We start from the raw sequence: 25,984 nt of genomic DNA on the forward strand, positions 1-25,984 counted from the left end.
AACATTTTAGTATAATTCTGAAAATAGTTTTGACCTTGTGGACCCCCTGAAATGGTCTCGGGGATCTCTTGGGACCTGCTCACCACTTCTCCTTCTAGAACCAACATTGATGAATACAACTTTTTTTTTAAGAGAGCAATTCCATATGGCCATTCCTTTTGTTTTCTGTAACACTAACCTGTAATCCTCTTTGTCTGATCCTTTTTCATTTTTTCCCTTGGTGCTTATTTTATCAAATTCTATTTAAATATACTTGTCACCAAAGTTCTGTCTTAGCCCTCTGTTCTTCTCATGTTACTCTCTTCCTGGTGGCATACGCTGGACTAGACAGAGTGGGTGTGGATACAGTACACACCTCTGAGTAGTGCATGCATCTATGCTACTTCTCCAACTGTAAGATTTGGGCATTAGAAAAAAGACACAAATGTAACAAACGATAAATTTTAGGATGAGCAAGCCCAGACAGACTCCCTGCCAGGACGGTTTTCTGCTCAGAGGTCCTAACTGGGGAAAAGGTCCCAGGAGATCACACTGCTCAAAGTTCAAAGAGGTCTACAGGAGAAGTCTCTGAATCATGGGATGGAGAGTTACAGCCACTTGGTACTCCTCTTAGTACTGGGTGTGAGACTCAAGCAAGAGCTCAGGTTTAGCCCTGTTAGAAGGCTCGGCAGACTCATCCCTCTGGAACTTAAAGGCTGAGTCTTGGCAGGCAGCAGAGAGTCCCTGAAGGGCATGAAGAATTTGCCTGGGTGAATGGAACTGTCACACAGCTGCAGACGTGCCTTGTAACTCAAAGGCACACACTGGGTTTCCCTGCTCTCCACGCAGCGCAGACATCCTCTTCAATGCATGACATCGGCTTAGAGAATTACTTGCAAAATTCAATTCCCTCCATTCCTGTTCTCCCTTCTGAGGTCCTGATTCTCTGACATTCTAACTATATAACTAGTTGCCCCCAATCATCCTAAACTCAACATGCCAAAAACTAACCTTCTCCCTGAAACTATTTCCTAGGTCATTTAACATCATTACCATCCACCTAGTTGCTTAAGCTAGAAACCTGTGAAGTTATCTTGAACACTTCCCACAAACCCTTATCCATAATTCTAAAGTCCAAAAAGCTCTGAAAACCAAAATCGACTCTGTAAACTGGTGTCAAAAGTCATTTGGCAACATGGGGCTGGCCCTGTGGCCGAGTGGTTAAGTTCGCACGCTCCGCTGCAGGCGGCCCAGTGTTTCGTTGGTTCGAATCCTGGGCGCGGACATGGCACTGCTCATCAAACCACGCTGAGGCAGCGTCCCACATGCCACAACTAGAAGGACCCACAACGAAGAATATACAACTACGTACTGGGGGGCTTTGGGGAGAAAAAGGAAAAAAAATAAAATCTTTAAAAAAAAAAACTCATTTGGCAACAAAATTTAACTTGAAATGACACAAGGCTGTTTGTGGTCTTTATTTGTCCCACTTGGTGTGACTATTTATATATTTGGGGACAGAAATATTAACGTGTTTGATTATGGGGTGCTGTCCCATCCCAATTAGTAGAGTTAATATTCATGTATGCACTACATTACTAAAATCCCCCAAATTCCAGATTCTGGAACTTATCTGGACCCCTGAGTTTGGATAAGGGGCTGTGGGCCTGTAATTGGTGACTAAGTCCTTTTGATTCTCCTGTACATACTGTCTCTTTATTTCCCGATGCCAGTACCAGAGTCCAGCCCTCCTAAATTCTCCTTTATTGTCACAGTGGTCTCTCGCCTGGTTTTCCTGTTTCTTGCCTTGCTCTTGTCAAATGGGCTGTTTCTATGTTTGCTAATGTCACCTTTATGCAGTTTAAATGGAATCACATCACCGCCCTGTTTTAAAATCTCATGGGGCCCCCGTCACCCCAGCCACGTTTTCCAAACTTCACTCATTCCCATACAGCCTTCTCGATTTTCGCCTTCTCCTTGTGCCAACTGTACTATTTCAATTAGGTTTTCTTTTAAGTTGATTCATTTTTACTCCATTTATTTGCATAAGAATCTTATTTTCATCGCTACAAATGGAAAACCCATATCGCTTGTCATAAATAGAAGGCAACCATAAATATAAATACTAGAAAAACAAAACAATTAGAAACTATTTTTACCAAAGGGACTGACCAGAGCCCTGCTTGCTCTCCTTATTGAAAAGAGATATTAATAATAAGAGCTAATATTTGAGACCTGACTATGTGCTAAACACCTTCCCAAGCCTTTACATCTCTTAACTCAATTAGTCTTCCCAACACCCTATGAGGTAGACACTATGTCACATTATTCCCATTTTACAGATGAGGAAACTGAGCCTCAGAGAAGTAAAGCAACTTGCTCAAGGTCACACAGGCAATAAAGGATATAATTGAAAGACTGAAGGAAAGCTGGAAGGGCAATGCATTTCTCATTATGTGATTCAATGTGATTATATGTCCTATTTTCATAAAACCAAAATAGCCTCTCCATTCCTGATGGTAAAAGACTTCACACTTCAAGAAACTCTGGCCTCCTACAGGATACTCCTATTTCTTCAGAACTTTTATAACTGGGCTCTCTTCTATCTTTCTTGCCTCATCTCCTGCCACAGGAACCCCTTAGTCTCTACCAAGTCCCTGTGCCCACCATTTATTGGTACTCTCATGCTTTTGCTCACATTGTCTGGAATCTCCTTCTTCCTTTTTCCTATTAATCCTAGTCATACTCAGCTCAAATTACACACACGAAGCATTCCCTAGCCACCCCAGGCATAATGAGCCCAGGACTTGGTTTATTCTTCTGGTGTGGAACCTACTTTATTCTCTCTTGTCATTCTCTAGAGCAAGGGTTTTGTAATCCCCCTTCCTTCACAGAGTGTCTTACACAGAATAGGTCCTCAATAACTGTTAGTGAAATTAGATGTATTCCCACCTGGAGAGCTTTCCCCACGTCTCCATCAATAGAGAGAGGAGATCACACGTCTGTGGATGACCGTGGCCTGTCACGATCGTGGTGGGATGCAGGGAGAATGCGGTGGAGAAGGTAAAGCCCCTGTGCCTGGGCTGGGCACCGCCACCCTTTCAGCTGCAGAGGAAGGGAAGGCTGGCGCCATCTCACAGCGGCAGTCCAGCCCAGGAGGACTAATTACGTTATTCCCCTCCACAGCCCTCCTCCCCAGTAAACCCTCAAAGATTTTTTTAAAATTAATGAAAAAAATTACAGAGAAGAAAGCATGTTCACACAAGTAAATTTCAAGTTCCTCCCTATCCTTAGACCGGAAATGGCCCCTGTCCCAAACATTAAAGTTTCACTCTCTAGCTCTGTTGGAAGGCTATTCTTCGCTACACAGAGCAAATGGAGGAAGGTGGAGGCCCCGCTTTCCAGAAGGTTTATGTACACAATTCGTCCTGTGCGGAGCGCCAGGTAAACACCGGGTGGACTCTCTTGCTCTATTCGCCTTTCCTGGGAGTACGTGAGGCCAGAGACTAGCACCCAGTCGTTGCCAATGCCTCCTAAACCCAAACCTGTGGGTTCCCAGGGGACCGGCGGTCTTCTCCCATTTGAGTAACCAGTAACGACAAACGTGGGATTATCTGTCACGAAAAACGAGCTTCCGGGTCTACAGAGACCCGCGGCTCCCTCTGCGCGGGGATCTGCAATCGAGTCAATTCCGGACTCCGCGGTGGATTCCAAATGCACGCAGCCGGGTAAACTGGTCTGGAGCCGCGCTCGGATTTCTTCTGCAACCTGTTCTCGGAAGCATAGGGACTCTCCCGGAGCTGCAACCCCCATCCCTCGCGTCACGCCCTAAAGCACCAGGAGCTCTTCAGCTGCCGCTCCACCTTTTCGCAGACGACTGGACTCCCTGAGCTTTAACCTTGGCTTAATTGAAACTCCCGAAAACACCTTGTAGCGCTCGGCTGGCTCCGCCTCCCGGGCCACGTGGGTGCAGCACATCCAAGGCTCAGAGCGCCAGCGGGAGAGGCGGCCACCGCCCTGCGGTCAGGGCGGGCGCAGAGGAGGCGTGGCGGGCCACTGTGGTGGGCGGGTCCAGTAAGGGAGGGGCGTGAGGGGCCACTGTGGTGGGCGGGCCCAGGAGGAGCGGGGCGGGCATACCCGGCCCAGAGGGGGCGTGGCGGGCCACTGTGGTGGGCGGGTCCAGTAGGGGAGGGGCGTGGTGGGCCACTGTGGTGGGCGGGTCCAGGAGAGGAGGGGCGTGGCGGGCCACTGTGGTGGGCGGGTCCTGGAGGGGCGGGGCGGCTGGGCCGGGCTCGGAGGGGGCGTGGCGGGCCGCCGTGGTGGGTGGGTCCTGGAGGGGCGGGGAGGGGCGGGGGCGGGCTCAGGCTGTGGCTAGGCCGAACGTGCTGCAGGCCGTCCGCAGGCCCAGCGCGCCACCATGGTGCGACAGCGCCCGCGGTCGCGGGGACCGCTGCAGCAGCAGAGGCGTCCGAGGAGGAACGGAGGCTGAGGTCGGGCCCCAGCGTAGTCGGCCCGCGCACGCCCGCCAACCCCGAGCCGCGACTCCTCCTCCCTGCCTTCCTGGGCGCGGGCGGCGACCCCGCTGGACGATGCGCGCCCCCGGCCGCCCCGGAGGCTGAGCCCGCCGCTCCGCGCTCGCCCTCCCGGCCGCCCCCATGGCGTGGCCGGGCGCCGAGGGCGCGGCTGACAGGCCGGTGTCCCCGGCCCGGGGCGGCCCCGCCGGCTCCGCGTCCTCGTCGTCCGCCTCCTCCGGCTGCTCGGCCTCTGCCTCGGCCTCGGCGGGAGCGGGGCTGTGGGCCGCGCTGTACGACTACGAGGCGCGCGGCGAGGACGAGCTGAGCCTGCGACGCGGCCAGCTGGTGGAGGTGCTGTCGCAGGACGCCGCCGTGTCGGGCGACGAGGGCTGGTGGGCCGGCCAGGTGCAGCGGCGCCTCGGCATCTTCCCCGCCAACTACGTGGCGCCGTGCCGCCCGGCCTCCCGCCCCGCGCCGCTGCCCGCCGCGCCTCCGCCGCCCCGGCCCGGCTCGCCCGTGCACGTCGACTTCGAGCGGCTGGAGCTCAAGGAGCTCATCGGCGCCGGCGGCTTCGGGCAGGTGTACCGCGCCACCTGGCAGGGCCAGGAGGTGGCCGTGAAGGCGGCGCGCCGGGACCCGGAGCAGGACGCGGCGGCGGCGGCCGAGAGCGTGCGGCGGGAGGCGAGGCTCTTCGCCATGCTGCGGCACCCCAACATCATCGAGCTGCGCGGCGTGTGCCTGCGGCAGCCGCACCTCTGCCTGGTGCTCGAGTTCGCCCGCGGCGGAGCGCTCAACCGCGCGCTGGCCGCCGCCAACGCCGCTCCGGACCCGCGCGCGCCCGGACCGCGCCGCGCGCGCCGCATCCCCCCGCACGTGCTGGTCAACTGGGCCGTGCAGATCGCGCGGGGCATGCTCTACCTGCACGAGGAGGCCGTCGTGCCCATCCTGCACCGGGACCTCAAGTCCAGCAACAGTAAGTGGACGGGGGGCGGGAGGAGAGGGACGCCGCTGTGCCCCGCGCAGCCCACCTCCGTGCCAGCCCTGGGCGGCCTCCACCGGGCATACTGCCAGGTGGAAGGAGGCGGGGGTCAGCCTCCTGGTGCCACAGACTCATGCACAGGTCTTCCAGGGCCCAGAGATCCAGCTAGACCTTGGTTACTTGCTTTGGGGCAGGTGACACACTTACCTTGATTCGTTGCTTTGGGGTGCCTTTTAAAAAAACTTGCTTGCAGACTAAACGCTTGTGAAATATCTGAATCTTCTGGAAACCTCACGGTGCTGTTGACCTTTAGGTACAGTAAGTGGTTCATTTGGGTAGAACTTTGCAAACCAAGGCGTTCCTCAGATTATGAGGAATGCGTGACCCTCCTTCCCCCCAAGTGGCCTTCGTCGAACTCCCTGTTTCCTTCACACTTAAAAGTGGTGTGTTGAGGTCGCTTGTTTCCTGCTTTAAACATGGCTTCGTGTCCTTTGACGTTCCCGAAGACTTTTCATTTAGATGTCTCTGCACATGAGATCTGATTTTATTATTGGTTCAGTGGCTTGAATGTTGGGGAATAGTCTCCAGACGGGAAACACTAGTTCTCGCCATTATGCACATTTGGGTTGATTAAGAGCAGGTTCATTGTCCTTGCACAGGTATTTGGAATCCTGAGGACCTGGCTTATATCATTTACTTTGTTTATAAATCAGGGCGGACTTTCCAGATGTCAGTAAACAACTGAGAAATGAACTAAGCTCAAATCCTATGAAATTTCACCTATTATCTTCAAAGAGCTAATCGAATTGCTGTTTGAAGTTGGTTCTTCAACATTGAAGATCGCTTCATATTCTTAGAATGAGATGAAATATGAAAGATTAAAAGATGCAGCCAGAACTGGCATTGGCCTACCATGGCTGCATGTCTTTCAACCTTGTAAAACCTGCCAGGACAGGAGCTAACTCAGACGCAAGCATTGTCCTTCTCCAAGTCTGCAGAAAGAAGAGTGACAAGACGAAATGATACATTGGTTGTATGTTTGTGTAGATTTTTTTTCTATTCAAAATCCTTCAGCACTGAAATTTACTTGAAAATGACTAATGTAGCAGTTTCCTTATGGGAATTATAAGTAATTTGAGTGTTGGTAACCACATTTAAGAATTGAATACTTTTCTTTTAGACTTTATTTTTTGACTCCTGCTAATCCTCGTGTCTTATAATTTAGATTGCAACTGCTTAAGAGACAGGAGCAAATTGTAAGAAAATATGGCATAGAAAAGTGGTGGTGGTAGTGTGTATTCTTAGGCTTTTGACAGAGGCCACATGAAGGACTCCAGAATTATTTACTTTTGGACTGTTATGGTAAAGACATAGCACAATTTTCAAAGTACATATTTTTGTAAATGCTTCAAATCTGACACAGTCTTTACTACCATTTAGTGTTTATTTCCTAAAATATGCTTTTATTGAAAGAAATGTTTAGCCTCCTGCCATAGAACAAGGCCTGTGTGTCCTGTCCGTGCGCCCCATAAGCTCTCTCCCCAGTGACATCCTGCAGGCCTGTGTCTGCCGGGAGTTTTCGGCAGAACCAGGCGTTTTAAGGACAGCAATAGCATCATTGCTCGCTCTGCCTCTTGTCAGTTGGAGCAGGTCTGTGCTCTGCTTGGAACTTGGCATCTGACAAACTCGTTCTGTTGCAGGACATCAGATCACCAACACAGGCAAACGGTTTGGGCTGGATTGGTCCTTAGACCAAAAAGTTAAATGCCTGTAACTATTATTTTCGCAGTATGCTTAGTCTGTTTTGTTGGATTGTAATAATGATTGCCATCCATGTGAGCTGATGACAGGGTAGAGCTTGTTTGCTAGCGATTGTAAAAGCATAGAAGGGGAAATTAATCCGTGTTCCAGTCGTAAAATTTTTAATATAAATTAACAATGTAAAGAACTAATACTATTAAATAGGAAAAAGAAATAGCATGACCTTGGAATAATAACTATGGTTAAATAATTTTTACTGATACCAGAAAAACGTGTACAGTGGAACTGTAGACTACTTTGTAAATAGTAGATATTATGTAATTTGAAGGTAATTATATGCTGCAACTTAGTTTTTGAAAGACTTTTCACCCTCGGAATAAATTGCCCAACTTCCTGGAGCATTTTAATTCCTATAATTGTCAGGCAAGGTTGCCTTTGCTTTAAATTGTTACACTTTAACAAAAACTTAATTGGCTAGGTCACTAGCCTAGCCAAATATTTGTTACAATATTACCATTATCATAGTTATTTAATTACCGTAACATGAACATTTTGAAAGGGCCTAAAATGTGCAAATCACAGCATTTAGCACATTGCTTTCTCCTGGCTCTCTGGTGTGGTTTATTCAAAACATAAATGCAGATACCTTGGAATTCTCTTATGATAAATGAAGCCATAACTTCTTGTTCAGACTTTTGAATACAGTAGATACTCTATTACAGTATGTTTTGTTTGACTTTATTGGTTATTTGCTAATGGGCTAGTGAGTTAATGATAATGTAAACAAGGTTTTAAAAATCAATATTGAATTTTAGTTTCATTCTGTAGTCTACTCATGTAACAAAGAACCAGTATAAGACTACTTGAAGCCAGGTTAGTAGAAATTATTGTTTAAAACAAATGTTTAGATTTATCAAAGGAAGATATTGCTCTTGAAAGGTTTTCTTTCCTCTTTTCAGATGGGTCTTGATAGCTTTTTTCATAGTTTAAGACAATGTACATGTTGAAATAGTAGCTGATATGTTGTGATGGTACAAACAACTTTGTCCCTTTCTAACAAAGATTGAAGTTGAGCCAAATTAGAAAGTTTTAAGCATCATTTACATTCTTAAAATAAGCGAGTCCCTCTCACTCCCAGGATGCAAAGAAAGGAGAAAACATTGTGCCAAATCTATCTACATGCAACAACTAGAGAGCCATACAAGGAAACTGGGTTATTGTGAAAACAGCGAGTTTTACATACATTCAGAGAAGAAAGAAAAATCGTCGTGAGCTGGACATCATTTATTCAACACATTTTGAGTGCCCACCCTGTGCCAGTCACTTCTGGGCCCCAGGGACACAGTGGCAAACCAGGTGACAATATCCTCACTGGTGTAGGGTTTAGGCTAGTAGGAGAGAGAGGTGGCAGTCATGCAATGGCAAATATTAGTAAATGCTATCAAGAAAATAAAGCATGGTGAGGAGTAGAGAGTAACAGGGTGGAGGATGAGCGTGCAACTGTTTGGACGGGATGGTCAGGGAAGCTGCTCTGAGGAAGTAACAAACAGAGACATGGACGAGGAGGAGGCAGGAGTCAAGCAAAGATCCACGAAAGGGAAGATGAGGCAGAAATGAGCCTCGCTCATTGGAGGAGTGGGAAGAAGGCTGGAAGGTTGAGAAGGAGAGTAGAGAGTGAGGTAGAGGTGGGTGAGGTGGGCCTTGCAGGCTGCGACCACGTGGAGGTTCCTCGCTGAGTGCCGTCCACCTGGAGCCTTGGAGCATACTGTGCAGAGGAGCCGTGTGGTCAGATTTCTGTGTTTACAAGATTATTCCGGCTGCCCTGGAGGATGGACTAATAGTTGCCGTAAGTGAAGGCTGTCGAGGTTGTCCAGGCCAGTGAAGGCAGTGGCTTGGCCAAGGGTGGTGGCAGTGGAAGTGGTTTTCAGGGAAGTTAACCAGGGAGGAATGAAGATAAAATAGTACAATATGTGAATTGCTGAGGATGGTTTGGATTATTAGAATTTAGTCTAAGTGTTTTGTTTCTTCTGGCATAGTTCAGGATTGAAAGAAGATTGTGTGGCATAATTTATGATTTTTTTTTTAATATTGCTACTGTGTTCTGCCTTTTTTTTTTTTTTTTTTGGTGAGGAAGATTGTCCCTGAGCTAAGATCTGTGCCAGTCTTCCTCTATTTTTTTTTTTTTGAGGAAGATTAGCCCTGAGCTAACATCTGCTGCCAATCCTCCTGCTTTTGCTGAGGAAGACTGGCCCTGAGCTAACATCCATGCCCATCTTCCCCTATATGTGGGACACCTGCCACAGCATGGCTTGACAAGCAATGGGTAGGTCCGCACCTGGGATCCAAACTGGTGAACCCCGGGCCACCAAAGCAGAACGTGTGAACTTAACTGCTCTGCCACTGGGCTGGTCCCAGTCTTCCTCTGTTTTGTATGTGGGATGCCGCCACAGCATGGCTTGATGAGTGGTATGTGGGTCCATGCCTGGGATCTGAACCCGTGAACCCCTGCCACCAAAGCAGAGTGTGTGAACTTAACCGCTACACCACCAGGCCGGCCCCTGCATTCTGCCATTTTTTTAAAGTGGAAAATAAATGTTCCATGAGAAACTGAGCTCTAAATTTTGGTAGCTGTCTACTTTTATACTTTTATTTCAATGACTAAGCATCTTTTTATCCTGATATTTTTTCTCAGCCGTCTGGGAATAATAATTCTCTCTGTTGTTATCTATAGTGACATCTACAATCTATAAATAGACATAGTTATATGTATTGTGAAATGCAATTTGGAGCTCTAACTAAAAAAAAACTACAAAAGGAATCTAAAGTTTTTTTAGCTTTTTCATTAGTACAAGGTAAATAAAGGATCTATTTGAGAAAATTATAGCAAAACTACAAATAAGGTGCTTAAAAAGCTTAGGAGAATGATTCGGAGGAGCTGTTCATTATGCTCTTATCAGTTAAAAAAGTGCGTCTTCTTCCTTCTCTGGTCTGTCCTTTTACTCCAGACACGCAGCTTCGTGCCGTGACCCCTTCTTGTTCAAGGGGAACACACAGGTGAGTCCTGAGATCCCAGTGGTGGCAGAGGGCTGGTCTGCTTCTGAAACAGAATCAGCTAAAGGATGTATTTTTAGAAGAACAGCAATCACAAAGGGTCACCACATCTTCCCCTATCCTACTTGCATATTAAAAAATAAATAGGCCACTTCTCATTTCTTATAGTTGTGAGGGGCAGTTGTTTAGTTCTGGATTATGCAAACTGGCTCTTCACTGTACACATGGGCTGGTTTTTGTGGTCATTGTCAAGTATATCAAAGCACGGTAAGGGAGGAGGAAAGGGGAGAAGACCCCCTCCGCCTGTTTCAGAAGGTCGTCTGTAGCCCTGCTTTCTCGCACTGAGGTGTGCGTGCTGAACTTTTCTTTCCAGTGCAGTTACCGAAGGAGCATTCGCTTTAAAATCAGACCTGGGTTTGCATACTGGTGTCATCATTTACCAGCTGTATGACCTTGGGCAAGTTATATAACCTCATTGAGCTTGAATTTCTTGATTTCTGATACTGTCTGCTGGATTCTTCTCTTGGACATGGGCAGGAGTTCTGGAGGGAAAGTGTGTTTAATGTTTCTTTAACCCTCCAAAGGCACTTGGGTAAATACTGGCATGAAAGCATAGGGCTTTTTAAGGGAACAGGGAGTAGTGAGGCGTGGCTAGAATGAAAGATAGACAAGGGGTTTTGTGGGAAGGAAACAGGTGTTTAGCATGTGGCCAGTGAGTGAGTGCCTTGAATGCCATGCTAAGATGTGTGGCCTGCCTGAGGGCAAGGGTGAGCCATTGAAGGTTGGAGGAGGAAAGTGATCTGATCTGCTGAAAGATAAACATCTAGAAAGGAAAAAAATAGAAGCTTTATGACTGTACTATCATAGATTATCAGTAGGGCAGTAATAAAAAATAAAATACTTAGATACTGGTTTAACGTAAATTGTTTATCATTTATGACTGGTACCTAGTTTTTATCATCACTCTTTGTTTAGTGAGTTAATTTAGGGCACCTTCTCCCTCTGATTCTCCAGAGTTAGAAAATACTGACCAGAATTACTACGTTAGGCTGATGATTTTAACTCCAGCTGTCAGTGTGACTGTCCCCACAGCCTCTATGGTACTTGAGGGGCTCCCAAAAGGTGGAAACAGCTCAATGAAAGAATTTTAGGGGACAGAAGACAGGTCACGTGCCTTGTCAGAGTTGAATCCAGGGCCTCTAATCCCAGAATGTGAGCTTTCATCTTCTTTATTTGTTCTCTAGATTAACAGTTCTCAAATGTTTGTTGTAAGGACCCCAAAGAGCTTTTGTTTATGTGGGTTATAGCTATTGATATTTACCATATTAGAAATTTAAAATGATAAATTTAAAAATATTTAATAATATAAAAATAACAATTGACCCATTATATGTTAACATAGCATTTTTAATGAGGGGGGGAAATCCCTTATTTTCCAAAACAAAATTTAGCAAGGAGAGTGGCATTGCTTTACATTTTTGAAGCTCATTCTGATGCCAGACTTTATGGAAGACAGACAGATATACATATCTGCTTCTTACTTTGATCTGTTGTCATCTTAGAGATGCCCAGGGTTCCCTGGACCATACTTTGAAAACTCCTAGGCTAGATGATCAGTTCTGTGGATTAAGAGTAACACTCTAGAGCAGTTGTTCCATGCCTAACATAGCATCAGAAGCTCCCCATGAGCTTTTAAAAAATAAAATTTCCTGTGTCACTTTTGGATATTCTGATTCAGTTGGCCTTACCTGGGAATAAGCAATGGATTTTTTTCTAACATTTTATTTTGAAAATCTTGAAATACGCAGAGTTGAAGGAACTTTAAGTGAACACTTACATGCTTACCACCTGCATTCTATCATTAATGTCTTACTAGCTTGCTTTAATGCAAATCTACCCCTCAACCCGTCTGAGCTTTTTCTGCAGCAATGTATCTTTTAAAAAGCTCCTGGATGGTTCAGATGAGTTTTTGCTATTCAAAGATCCAGATTTGAAGTTTCCTTCTTATTGTTATCTGGATTGATACCTAAATTCTTCCATGGCCACAGACTATATCCCAACCCCAGTTAACTGTCTGATGACATTGGATGGTTGGTCATGGAAGGCGCCAGGTGAGAGTATGGGTGGCTCATTCTGGGCTTGTGCCTCTGGGGAAAGGAATATCTCTAAGCATTTGTCTCTATGATGTCAGGGGACAAATAGTGCTATTGTGGTATCTGAGGTTTGAGCTTGACTGCTGCCCACCAGCTGTGGGCTCACCATCTGACTTTCTGAGTAGGGTGTGTGAGGATTGAGTGAGACAGTGTATGCCTGGGGTTGGCACACTTTTTCTCTAAAGGTCCAGATAATAAATATTTTTGGCTTTGCAGGCCATAAGGTCCCTGTTGCAACTATTCAACTCTGCTGTTGTAGCCGAAAGCATCCGAAGGCAATGTATAAACAAATGAGTGTGTCTGTGCTCCAATAAAACTTTATTTGCAAAATAGGCATTGGGCCACATTTTGCCCATGGCATATAGTTTGCTGACTCCCGGTATATGTCAAAGTGTTTAATAAACCGTAAGACGTGTTCTAAATGTAAGCTGGTGACTATACACATTTTTAGATATTGTTTAGAAACACTTTGAGTGCCTTAATTATTTCCTACTTTTTATGCGTGTGAACTCATTGATCCCTAAAAGTTGTCTCCAACTCTTTATAACCTAAGAACATTATTACTCATTCTGCAAAATACAGTGCCTTGTAATCATGTATTTATTCATCTTGGTTGGAGGTGAGGGTCTTTTTAATTTGGCTCACTTGCTTGAGTCAGGCCAGCCAGCAGTATGAGGAAACAGTCCTGAGCTTTGTTCTCCGTAGGAGTGCTGCCATCTGCGTGCTTTGGCAGGTCTGCTTGTAACTTGGGTTGATAAGTGGAGGGTCAAGGAGGAGGCACGAAGTACTAAATTGCTATTGTAACTGTTTCACTACCAGGGCGCGTTGCTAGTGCATTTTCAAAGCTATTGAAAAAAGAGCAAATGACATGCCATTTGGGGCAGTACCTGGGCTGCATATAGGATGTTTGAGTTGTTACTGGCTTAATGTGATTTTAAGGACTTTATTTCAGGTTTTCTGCAAATGCTGAATCAAATAATATCAAATGTATTCCTTTGTTTATTAGTATGTTTGTGTTGACTGTTGAGGAAGAGTCCTCCTTCGGCTTGCTTTACTACTTACTTTGACTGTTAAAATACTCAGGTGATAGAAATATAGAACTAGGTTTTCACACACAATGAGATGTAAGAAGTTTTCTCATTAAAAGTAAGTATTGTATGTGTCCATGAAAACGTTTCCCCAGTGGCTTGTGTTTTGGGCATAAGAGCAATGTGAAGCTCTATTTTAGCTGACCACGTCTGTATTTTCTTTATAGAAGTCCATCTCTTGTATTTAGTAAGCTAGCTCATTTATTCAGACAGCAGTTATTTATTGATTGTACACTATGTGCCGGGAACTCTCCTAGACTGTTGGCATTCAGTAATGAGCAAAGCAGACACAAAGTCCTCCCCTTGTGGACTTTACATTCCAGTAGACAACAGAGACATTAAACAATAAATAATAAAAGATGTGGTATGTTGGAGATTGGAACATGCTTCGTAGAAAAACGAAAACTAAAGTTGAAAAGGAGGGTGACTGTGTTCGGGCGAGCAGTTGGAGTTTTAGATTGTGTGGCTAAGCAGGCCTTCCAGAAAAGGTGGCTTATCAGCAAAATCTGAAGAGGCGAGGAAGCGGGTTGTGTGGGGAAGAACACTGTTGCAGAGGGAACAGAAATTGCAAATCCCTGAAGCCGGAGGCCAGCGTGACGGGAGAGGAGGGAAGAAGAATATAATAGGACATGAGGGAGAAGGGACATCAGGTCCTGCAAGGCCTTCAGCTTTCCTGTGACACCGGAGAGTTTTGAACGGAGACCTGGGGTCTGACTGACATTTTCATGGGGTTACCCTGCTCTGGTTTTGAGAATAGGCTGAAGGGTAGGCAGGGTGGAGATGAATACTGGGGAGTCATCAGCGTATACGTGGTATGTAAAGCCCTGAGATTAGGGAGGTTATCTGGAGAGTGCGTGTTGATAGAAAAGACCAGAGAGGTCTAAGGACCGAGTCCTGGAGGTCTTCAGTAATTAGAGGTCAGGGAGAGAAGGAGGAACCAGAAAAAGGAGCAGCTAGGAAAGGAAGAACCAGGGCATGGGGTGGTGCTCTGGAGGCCAGCGAAGACGTGTTTCAAGGAACAATGATCAACTGTCAAATGCTGCTAATGGGCCACTATTCAAATAACTGTTTGTTCTAATTATTTGTAGAACAGTCTTCATTTCCTAATACTATGTTAAGAGGGCAGAGATCAGTTGGTTTTCTATAATCGGCAGCTGACTTCAAATGAAAAAGCGTCTAATAATTCTTCTTCTTCATATTCCTTCTTCCCCTTACAGTATTCATTTACTCAGTCATTTAACAAATATTTACTGAGCATATAAAAATGCTAGTTCTGTGCAGTAAAAATAAATAACTAAATAGGATTAATTAGGTGCAAATTCTGTCCCCTAGTTGCTTATAATTTAATTAGGTAGGTGAGACTAACAAGTAAGATAAGGCAGTATTTAAGTGTCATGGGAGTGGCAAACTTAAGTTCAGTAGAAATGCCAAGGACTTCTAGCCCAGGCTGTGAGGGAAGGCACCCAAGGGGAGGTGTGGTTTATAAACTCATATAATATTAGAGCAGGAAGAGAGTGACGAAGTTGTTCCCCTTTCTAATAGAAGGAGAAATTGGGATTCCAGAGGCTAAGGGACCTGTAAGTGGTCTCACAGTTAATGCCGCTGTGAGAATCCCGTGCCCGTGCCCTGGCGTTAGCGTGGCAAGTGGAGCGCCGAGTGTGGTTTTTATGGAGGGTGGAAGGCGCTCCATCAGCAGGTGCAAGGAGGTCTGGCGACTGAAAGATGCCGTGGTGTGGTTTGTAGATGTGGCTTTTAGTACACAGAATTGTTGGAATGTAGGGTTTGTTTAGGAGAATACAAGAAGAGCTGAAAAGATCATTTAATGGGATTGAGAAGGGACATGAAGGCCAGGATAAAAGTCTGGACTTGACTCCATAGACTAGTGAGTGAGTGAGTGGTCTATGTGTGTGGAAGGGGCGGGCAGGTGGGAAAGGGCGGGGAGAATAGATGGAAAGCAATGTGAGAAAATTCAGTGCTATTTGGTAAACTTACCATTTATTGCCTGTAAATGGTTGATTGTTTTCAGAGTGGAAATTCGTGGAGTAACCCTACTGACTGAGAGAAGTGGCGTTTGTTAATATGTTCTTTCACGTTGCTTTTCTCAACTTGTTTTCTTTCTTAGGACTTTTTTTGATAATATATTCCTAGTTAAAGATTAATTGAAACTAGCCCATTTGACTCAAATGGAATTTGGACACAGCAGTCTCATAAATGTTGAGAAAATAGAATGGAGGCATTGTAATGGCTTTAAAAAAATATACATTATATGCTACAATTCTGAAAATACCAATGTGAAACTTCAAAGGAGGTGGAAAAATCAAGCGCCTCATGGTTGAATAAGTAGACTAAGTACAAGGTTGTAAGGGCTGATTGTTAAAGACTGGGGCTAACAAGGGTCAAAAATCTTTACTGAAGTCACACAAAAGGGGGCTCAAACACTGGTCGCTATGTTACTAACAAGAATTTACCATTTCTATGGCCAAAAAGTTTATTTGCCTGGTTTGTACCTGATAATTTCTGGTGGTGAGCTGGTGCACCATAGCTCTTCCTGGTGCCTGGCGGGAAGCGGAAGTTGGCCTCCAACCTCGTGTCCTTAGGCTGAAACCTGGCCAGGTGCCCCATTGTTACCTGTCGGGACACCAACTATTTTTGGTTTCGGTCACTTTGCCCAAAAGATAAGGAATTCCAGGAATTCTGCTGAACACCTCTGAAATAGAATCCAAAACAATGGGCCTTTCATGGAACTCTAAACTTTTGACATTGAGTGTTATTTTAACTGGTTTTGTTAGTTCAAAACCAGGAGGCACTCAGCTCCTGCGCAAACTTTGCACTTGGGGTCGGGGGAGGTCTTCTAAACCGTCAGTACAAAGGCGCTGATGGAACATTCTGCCATGACGTTGCTTTATAAATGCAATAAATTTTAAATATTTAGTTTTTAGTTGTGTTTTCACTTATTTTAGACTGCCTTTCTTTGGCCTTTGCTTTTCAAGGGCCGCCAGGCCTTACTCGGGGCCTGGGGATGGGGATTCGTTTTAATCAGTACTTCCTCATGCCTTCCTTTCTGGATGTTTGTAAGAATGAGGAGATAATGTATGTAAAAGTGCCTTAGAAAACAAAGTTTCATAGGACTGCTGGCCATCTTGGTCATTAATTTGGAGTCTCTTTTGGTAGTAAGAATAATCATCGTTTAAAAGTGAAATTAGTAGTAAGATCGGGCAAAAACATAACACAGTTTATGAAGTAGCTAATTAATTGATCTATTCTTTTGTTTTTGTGGTTTAAGTATATAGGGCCTTAAAGGATTAGATATTTATTTTTCTTGATGTTCATGAAGAGTAAGGACTGAGGAATAATACACCTTAAGCTGACATGGAAGGAAGGCAGTTCAAAAATTAGTCTCTTAAGCAATATATAAAATGAAATTTTATATATTAAATTTATATATTAAATTTTATATTATAAATTATATATATAAATTTTGTATATTAAAATTTCTGGTTGTTTTGCCTTCTTTTTGTAACTGACAGCTTTATCGGTAGCACAGAAGACTGAGGGGATAGTCATGCAGATGGCATCTGAAACCCAGCTCTATATGTGTAGCATCTGATCTTGGATAACATTTCTACACTGTAAACTTCATAGGGGGATCAAATGAGACAGTAAATGTGTGGAAACAGCTACACATAGAAGAGGTTCAGTAAGTGGTAGGCAATATTCTTATTATTAGAATTGGTGCTAATTATCATTAATAAAAACTATTCCATTGGACATTTGATGTACAAGATAGCATGGTAGGTGGTATTGGGGGATACAGGGAAAGATATCAAGTGCAGTTCCTGGGAATAAGTAGTTTGTACATAATTTAGGGTAAAAAGATAACTGACAAAACAGTATGAAATATGGACAATGAATGATTGGGAAGGTGAAATAGTTGCTATTTTGTAGGATGCTTTGGAAGGTTTTCCTAAGGAAGCTGGAGCTTGAGAATATGTACAGTATAGATGGACAGAAAGAATAAGAGGCTGTTCCAACCCCGAGTGAGTCTCGCCCCGACTTCCTCCATCCTTCACTATGTAGGACACAGCACTGAGATTAAGAGAGGAAAACGGTAGAATTTTGACTTTGCTAGTTACCAACTGTGTAGCCGTGGGCATATGACCACCTTAAACCTGGTCTGTCATCTATGTAGTGGATATAAAAATAGAGCAAGGAGTCCTTGCTCTCTTAATCTCACAGTTACAAGATCACCTGCGGAGAGAAACATTACAACACAACCAATATTTATTTAGTATTGGCGACTCACATGATAAGTCCCGTTCAGATATCTCTTCATGTTTAAACCTTCATGTTGTTTCTCTCCAGTTGCAGTAACTCTTTGACTTTTATGACTGTCTAATATTGTAAACATTTGATGATGTGATACATATAAAATGTGAATCTGTTGCAAAGTGAAATTTCAAGCCTTGCAAAAGATAAAGAATTTCCTGATCTCCATGAAAGTGATTTTGAAGATTTGCTAAAAACGTGTTCCAACCCATTGAAGTGTGTGTGGGGGGGTGTAATGGTCATGAAATGCATATTACTATGTTTCAAATGGTGTTCTAAGTGCTTTACAGGTATTCAGTTCCTCTTCACTGCAACCTTATAATGCAATAGTATCCTAATTCCCTGATAGGCAAGGAAACAGAAGCACAGAGTCCACACGAAGCAGTACACTCTTCATCACTGTGCTGTACTGCCTCTACTTAGGTCAGTTGATAATTATCCAATGACAGGCAGACAGAAAGGAGGAGAATGGGCACCGGAATAGAGAGTGATTTCCAAAGGATGGAGAAAACTCTTGTGAAAAATTGATGAAAGCTGAGCAATGTAGACAGTAGTTAGTACCGTGGGCTCTGGGGTCAGACTGCTTGAGCTTCACTGCTCCTTAGCTGTGTGACCTTGGACAGATGACTCAGCATCTCTGTGTCTCAGTTTCTTTATCTATCAAGTACAGATAATTAATAGTATATGCCTATAGCATTGTGGTATGGCTTATCTCATTAAAATACTGATAAGTGTTCCTGACAAATAGAATGTACTCAGTAAATTATTCCTGTAACTAACATTTGGAAAAATGGCCCTTATTTATGATCATGTTCCAAAAATCAAACATGAAGATTGTCTTAGGCCATTCTCCAATTTTGTTTGGATAATTTATTCTAAAAAACCTCCCACACTTGTTTCATTTTTATCCTCCTAAGAGCACACGGTTGCTATGCATGACAATGACAAAAATGTTAAATAAAGAATGAAATAGACTTATTTTTCATTTTATTTATAAAACCTGAAAAACAACCCCCCCACACATATACCCCATTAACTCTGAAATTTGGATTACTGTTTAATGGGATTCACTTTGTCACTTTCTTTTTTTCAGTGTTGATTATCTTCTGATAATGAAGACCTGTCTCTTGGGATGTTTGTGAGGATTGAATGAAATAATACATGTAAAGTGCAAGGCATACAGTGCATACTCAATCCTTGTTGGTGACTCTTTTATTTGTTGTTATTTCTATTAGGTGGGAATGGCAGGAGCAAAGGACACATACAAGAATGTGCGTGTTTTGTTCCTTTCGTTTGTAGACATTGAGCGCCTACTCTGAGTGAGACCCGACACAGAGAAGGTGCATGCAGAAGGACGTGAAGTGAACAGGTCTCTCCCCATCTTCCTCTTCTCCCCGCCATCTCTGACTCTCTCTCACACACACACAGTCTTTCAGACCCACACACTCTCTCTGCGCTTACTCTCACTCACTCACTCTCTCAGAGCTAACAGACTAGGGAGAGTCAGAGGTAAAGACAATCATTGTACCCCCTGCTTCGTCAGTGCAGTAATGGCAACACAAAATCCATGTGAGTGTGGGGGGAGGAATAATTTCCTTTGCTTAGGGGTATTTGGAAGGTGTTGCTGAGAAGATGATATTTGGGCTGGATGAGAAGCCCCCCTGGCTCCAGCAGAGGAAGCTCACCTGCAGGGAAGGTGGTGTGGCGTGAAATGTAGGGCGCTGTGCAGATGTGAGGCTGTGATTGCCCAAGTCTGGGAATGTGGACATTATCCCCGAATTATGGGGAACCCTGAGAGTTGTTTTTCTCCTTTTGTTAACACAGATTTATTGAGGTATAATTGACATATAGTAAAATTCACCCTCTGAGGCTGCTCAATTTGAGGAGTTTTGACAAATGTCTGTAATCCTGTAACCCCCACCACCATCAAGGTATAGAATTTGCATCACCCCAGGAAGTCCTCTTGTGTAACTTTCCCGGCAGACCTTTCCCCTCAGCCTCTGACAACGCTGACCTGATTTCTGTCCTTTTCCAGAGTGTCATGTGGAGGCATAGTGTGTAACCTTTTATGTCTGGCTTCTTTCACTTAGCATAATGGTTTTGAGATTCATCCATGTTATTGCACATATCGGTAGCTTGTTCAGGGAAGGTTTAAAAAATAAAAGAATGCCATGACGGTTCAGGAAGATGAATTGGCTAGTGGTGATGTATGGATGAGGGAGCGGGGCAGTGGCAGCATCCAGTCCAGTGAGAAGGATTGTAATTCAGGTGTGGGGCGGGGAGGCCAGAAATACGGTAGTGGCAGGGGAAATTGAGAAGAGGGGATTTGCAGAGCATCCTGCTGAAGTAGAACAATGGAGCTACAAGTTGGAATGCAGGGTTTTAAAGAAGGAGTGAGGAGATAGGTTAGAAAGAACGGTGGGTTTAAACCTCCCCCTTCATAGCAGATGGGAAGGAGGAACGTGGATAGGTGGCTGCGTTAGAGCCTCATGGAAAACCTAGGGAGCGTGTCTGCGTGGGTGCAGGCAGAGGAAATCAGCCAGGGGAGAGAAGAACCAGAGGGGCTGGGAAGGGCGGGATGGAGAAGCACCTTGTGTTAGCTGCTGTTCCCTGTGAGCTCAGGGGCGGACTCTGGCGGGAGCTCTGCCCTGAAAGTTGCTCTTGTTCATTCTGTTTTTGTCAGGAGGCTGGGGGCTGGAGAAACCAGTGTCGGAGTAATGTTTCTCTCAAGCTTTTAATTTTGTCTATATTTCAAGCTTTGGTAAAGCCATCATATCTCATAAAATATCTTCATGAGTTACAATATCTATAAGAATTTTGCCATTTTAATATAAGATGTATGATGACAATGATTTATGCGAACATGACATCTATTTGCGATAGTCTCTAATACATTTAGTAGAAAAGACTCTGCATTTAGATCAGGACCTAACTTTGTGGAAGAAAGCAATATATTTTTTTTCCTATCAGATAAACTTTCACACACTTCTGATCCTACCTCTGATATCTCAGTAAATGTTTCTTGCCCCTGGAAATCATTTACTTTCTCATAAAGAGAAGCATTCATAAAGAATACTAAGCTGTCGAGTATCTGTGGATTTTTTTAAAAATGTGTAACTTCAGGCACAAATGACCCACTTAAGGGTTATGATCTATGCGATGTAAGTACGATAAAATGGTAAAATATGTGTTCATTCTCATTTATTCTGCCAATGGCAGTGGAGATTGTGTTTTAAATGCCAGAGAAAAATTGTGACTTAAAAATTCTAAGAATATGAAAAACATCCCACCTTTGAATTTTTTGTTTTAGTTTTGCTACTCGAGAAGATAGAGCATGATGACGTGTGCAATAAAACATTGAAGATCACAGATTTTGGCTTAGCAAGAGAATGGCACAGGACCACCAAAATGAGTGCGGCAGGCACCTACGCCTGGATGGCGCCGGAAGTCATCAAGTCCTCGCTGTTCTCTAAGGGAAGCGACATCTGGAGGTAAGCACCATGCGTCTTGCTTTTGCAGATGTCCGCAGAAACTGCTGCCACGCTTCCTTTAAGTGAATCCCGAAGCAGTCTGTGGTTCTGCGCCTGAAGGGCAGTATACGCCTTTTCAAAGAAGGTTTTATGGTTTTGATCAAGACAGTTGTAATCGCAGTGAAACAGGTAACTTGAGATTTTTATTGTCATATCACTTCCATTTGATAGGAGAACCTTGTTAAATCTGAGGTTTGATTAAAACTGGTTATAATTTGAATTAAAGGTAATGCCAGCATTTTGTAAGGCCTGTCAGTAAATAGGAGTAAATTTTCACTTTAAGCAAAATTTTGGTTCCTCGTGATTCACAGAAAGAATATTAGCATGGAAGGAATTTGAGAAAAGACTTTAGATTAGCCCCTTTGTTCTACAGATTGCATCATGTAAAGATTCAGGCTTCCACTTTGAGGATGGAGGTCCCAAGTGGGATCCCAAGTTAGCTGGGTTTTCGTTCAGCTGTGTCTCATTAAGGGGTGAAGACTCTTATCAGTAACAGAACAACAAAGAAACGTCGCTCTGTTTAATAGCTACGATGCACCGGGAGCTTACTTGCCTTTATTTAATGCTCATAAAATCCTCTGTGGCTAGTAGTAGAATTCCAGGTTTTTTGTTGTTGATGTTTTCTAACAGCTTTATTGAAATATAATTCACAGATCTTACAGTTCATCCATTTAAATCGTACAGTTCAGTGGGTTTTAGTATATTAAGAGTGTTGTGCATCCATCCCCACAATCAACCCAAGGCAACCACTAATCTAAGTTTTGTATCTTTAGATTTGCTTATTATGGACATTTCATATAAATGGAATCATACAACACGTGGTCCTTGTGACTGGCTTTTTTCAGTTAGCCTAATGTTTTCAAGATTCCTGTCCTACAATATGTCAGAATTCCGGTCTTATTTATGGTCAAATAATATCCCATTATCTGGACGTACCACATTTTGTTTGTGTGTTTGTCAGTTGATGGGCACTTGGGTTGTTTCCACTTTTTGGCTATTCTGAATAATGCTGCTATGAACTATCGTGAACACGTTTTTGTGAAGACGTGTTTTTGGTTCTCTTGGGTGTATACCTCAGAGTGAACTTGCTGGGCCCTTATGGTGATTCCATGGTTCATCGTTTGAGGAGCTGCCAGACTGTTTTCCAACGCAACTGTACCACTTCTCCTTCCCACCAGCAGTGTAAGGGTTCTCATTTCTCCACGTCCTCGCCAACACTTATCTGGCTTTTGTTTCTAGCCATCCTGGTGGTTGTGAAGTGGTATCTCACTGTGATTAAAATTCCAGGTTTTTTGGGGGTTTTTTTTACATTAGAGAAAACTAGGGCTGAGAAAGGAAATATCACTTGCTAAGAGTCCCTTTCTAAGTGGCAGAACTGTTGTTTGAACCCAGATCTGTCTGACTTCCAAAGTAATGGTCAAAAAAAATTGTTTTCCTGCTTTAATCATTGGACAGGCCAGCAGTTGGTCACGTCGAGTTAGTGGCAGAACCCCTGTTAGCATAAGTTCCAAAAAATTTCTTTAAATTTAAAGCTTATCCTACGCATTTAAAATATAATTTAATTGTCCTACTTATGGCTTGTAAGAAATTCATCAACTGCGTCATAGGTTCTATAGTATCTTAGGGCCGTTTTGAAAAACACAAATGCTTGAGCCTCCCCCTGGCTTGATGAATTAGACCCTCTGCTGGCGGAGCCTGAGCACGTGTCTTCATAAAACATTAAATGTGTTTTATTTGATTTAATTACAATAATTTTCTGACCATATGATAATACCAAAATACTTAAGTGAAACAGGTGATTCAAGAAATTATACTTCAAGACTCAAAAAGCTAATAAAATATCATAAATCAATAGTACATTCAAAATAGTATTAGACTATAACCATTTCATTTTGTGTGCTTTTATAAACTATGTAATTACTAGCTATACAAGTGCTGTACAGTCTATCTAAATGCTTTGTAGCAACCTCATCTATTGTAGAATAGAGGAGAATCAAGAAGTAAGAAGAAAAAATTTCTAAAACCACTCAAAATGTAGGTCTTTGAGTCCATACGCTCATTGGAGCAGTCTTCTCTCAAAATCTATTTACTTCTAAGTCTCAGATTTACAAGTGTGCTTACCTGATTTTCAGTAAAAGCAGCTATTTAGAAGAGGGAAGAGGAATGAATGCTAAGCTGGTCGTGGCAAAAAACGGTAGCTGAGAACAAAGTAGGTGACAGGAAGAAAAAAAGCATGAAATGCTATGAAAAGGACTAGAAACTAGTGACCTCTAGAGCCACCTAGTTGTGGAGCCAAGCATCCCCACACATCTCTGGAAAGCATTAATATAAGCATACCAGAGCGCTAGGATGTCAGGATGCGCAAGGGCGGGGAAGGCCATCCCTCTGAATTGTACATGCCCTGCTATAGAATCTCCTTTTATAATATTCCCATAAAAAATAATTTCATTCAAGAAACATTGCTTTCCTCTGTGCAGTACTGTGGACTAGTATATCTATTTAGTGTATTTCCTGAGCATCTTCCCCTCCTCCTTCCTGGTTATTACACTACAAGGTAACTTAGATCTTATGACTGAATTTTTACGGCATCTCCTGTGATTCCCCCGGTTTCAGAGAGTGGGTACCCAGGGCACTGAGAGGTTAGGAAACTCCTCAGGGTTGTAAGACTAGTAAGGAGCAGACTCAGGTCCCAGGCGTGAGAGCGTGCTCCACAGCCCTTCATCATTAGGCTACTTGAGGTCTCGGAGAGCGCTTTGTTTATACTGTATCCTACCTAGTTTCAGAGAACAGAAAATAAGCATTACACTTTAGAAATAGTTCCATCAAAATAGTTTCATTTTTTCACGTTGGTTTTTAACTTTTGCCTGGAAAAATGACCTATCCTGAATCATTAATTCTCTGAAACTTCCAATCAAAGTTACATGGTTGTTATTGTTTGTTTTAGCTTCATTATTTGCTAATGAGAATAGCAAGGAAGCTTCTTAGAATTTAGACAATTTCCAGTTATTCTAAGAAGTTTTTGGTCCTCTGCTCTGAGGTGAGTTTTGTTGATTTATCTATGAGTTAAATTTACTTATTCTTGAAATTAAGATGTCTCTGCTAATAAACTGTAATATAGAAAATTTTCAAGAAACTAAACAGATAACCTTTGAAAAATATTGGATTCAACTTAGTTGGTAATAGTTATAGCATTATATAATTTATACATGCTCTATTACACATTTATTTTTTTTTCAGTTTAGATTGGCGCCAGAACTAACATCTGCTGCCCATCTTTTTCTTCTCCCAAAAGCCCCCCAGTACATAGTTGTATATTCTAGTTGTAGGTCCTTCTAATTCTGTTATGTGGGACACCACCTCGACATGGCTTGATGAGTGGTGCTAGGTCTGTGCCCAGGATCCGAACTGGCGAGCCCCTGGGTCGCTGAAGTGGAGTGTGTGAACCTATCCACTCGGCAACACTCGGCCACAGGCCTAGCCCCTTACATGTTTCTTTTTTTAACTATAAAACAGTGCTTTGAGATGGTAGAGCAGATATCCTATTATTTCGTATTTGAGTTAATTCAAGATCCGCTTTACGGGCCTTGTGAGTGGAGAGGTAACTAGTAAGAAGTGATACTCCCAAAGCCCAGACTCAGGTCTGCTGCCTCCAGATCCAGTTGTTTTTCATGGTGCGCTATAACTCCTCCTGTTCAGGGCAGGAGCCCCGGGTCCTCAGGACTCAAATCTCTGTGCTCAGGGCCAGTAGCATATCAGCTGGATGATCCCTAAGGCCCCTTTGACTGGTCCAATCTGTTGTTTTTACATTGTTTTTCTGAATGTTTTCAGTAGATGGTCTCAAGTCCGATAGGCACTAATGCAGAGGTCTTTAAATGACAAGTTATCTATCCAGGATGACCTGAACCTGGAGCCCAAAGACTTTCCAGCTCTTTGTAGAGCAAGTCTTCTTCCTAGAGGGCTTTTTCTCTTGTATTAGTGACACGGTGCATCCTCGCATCTCTTAAGATCAGAAGATAATCTAAATTTCAAGCTTTTTTTTTTTTTACCTAAAGCTAATGAAGTTTTAAAAGATTAGGAAAATAGATAGGACTGTACTAGTTACATTAATAGAATTAAAAAAGAAAGTAAATGTATGTTCCTTATATGCTTATGTGTTTCAATTTAAAGGCAAGTGAGTCGTCTGGAGTGACTCTAGTTTTTTATGCTTTCACAAAAGATAATTTGAGTGTACTTTATGTTTTGAAGAAGATGAAAGGGGAGACAGAGGTACTGACCTGTATCGTAGAAGAGACTGAGTATCTCTAAGGAACAAGGCTCATTTCCATGCCACTGTGTGCTACCTTGAATTGAGGCACCTTAAAATCTTAAACCTTAAATCTGTGGTGTGGATGTGGAGTGAAATTCTGTCCTTCGGCTTCATTTAAAAAATCCATTTAGAAGTCCTTCCATGTGAGTTTTCTTGTTCTTGTTTGTAATTACACTTGCCTTTGAAGAACTGAGGCAGTGGTGAACCCGCGTGACCTCTGCTGACCTTTAGAGAGCATGGCAGCTGAGGTGGTCCTTTGTTTTCACTCTTATTTCGCTTCAACTTTCTCCATTGCCA

General features: G+C 43.5%; 1 protein-coding gene across 1 annotated transcript in view; it reads left to right on the forward strand.

Annotated features, from left to right (window-relative positions):
• The first annotated feature begins 4,496 nt into the window (after positions 1-4,496).
• MAP3K21 (mitogen-activated protein kinase kinase kinase 21) overlaps positions 4,497-25,984 on the forward strand; it is a 55,971-nt gene continuing 34,483 nt past the window's right edge. Inside the window, exons 1-2 of the mRNA XM_046654393.1 lie at positions 4,497-5,466; positions 21,162-21,342. Coding sequence (XP_046510349.1) covers positions 4,635-5,466; positions 21,162-21,342 — 1,013 coding nt within the window. The 5' untranslated portion in view covers positions 4,497-4,634. The remainder of the gene's footprint in view (positions 5,467-21,161; positions 21,343-25,984) is intronic.

The sequence above is a fragment of the Equus quagga genome, chromosome 2 (genome assembly GCF_021613505.1).
Source record: "Equus quagga isolate Etosha38 chromosome 2, UCLA_HA_Equagga_1.0, whole genome shotgun sequence".
Taxonomy (NCBI): Eukaryota; Metazoa; Chordata; class Mammalia; order Perissodactyla; family Equidae; genus Equus; species Equus quagga.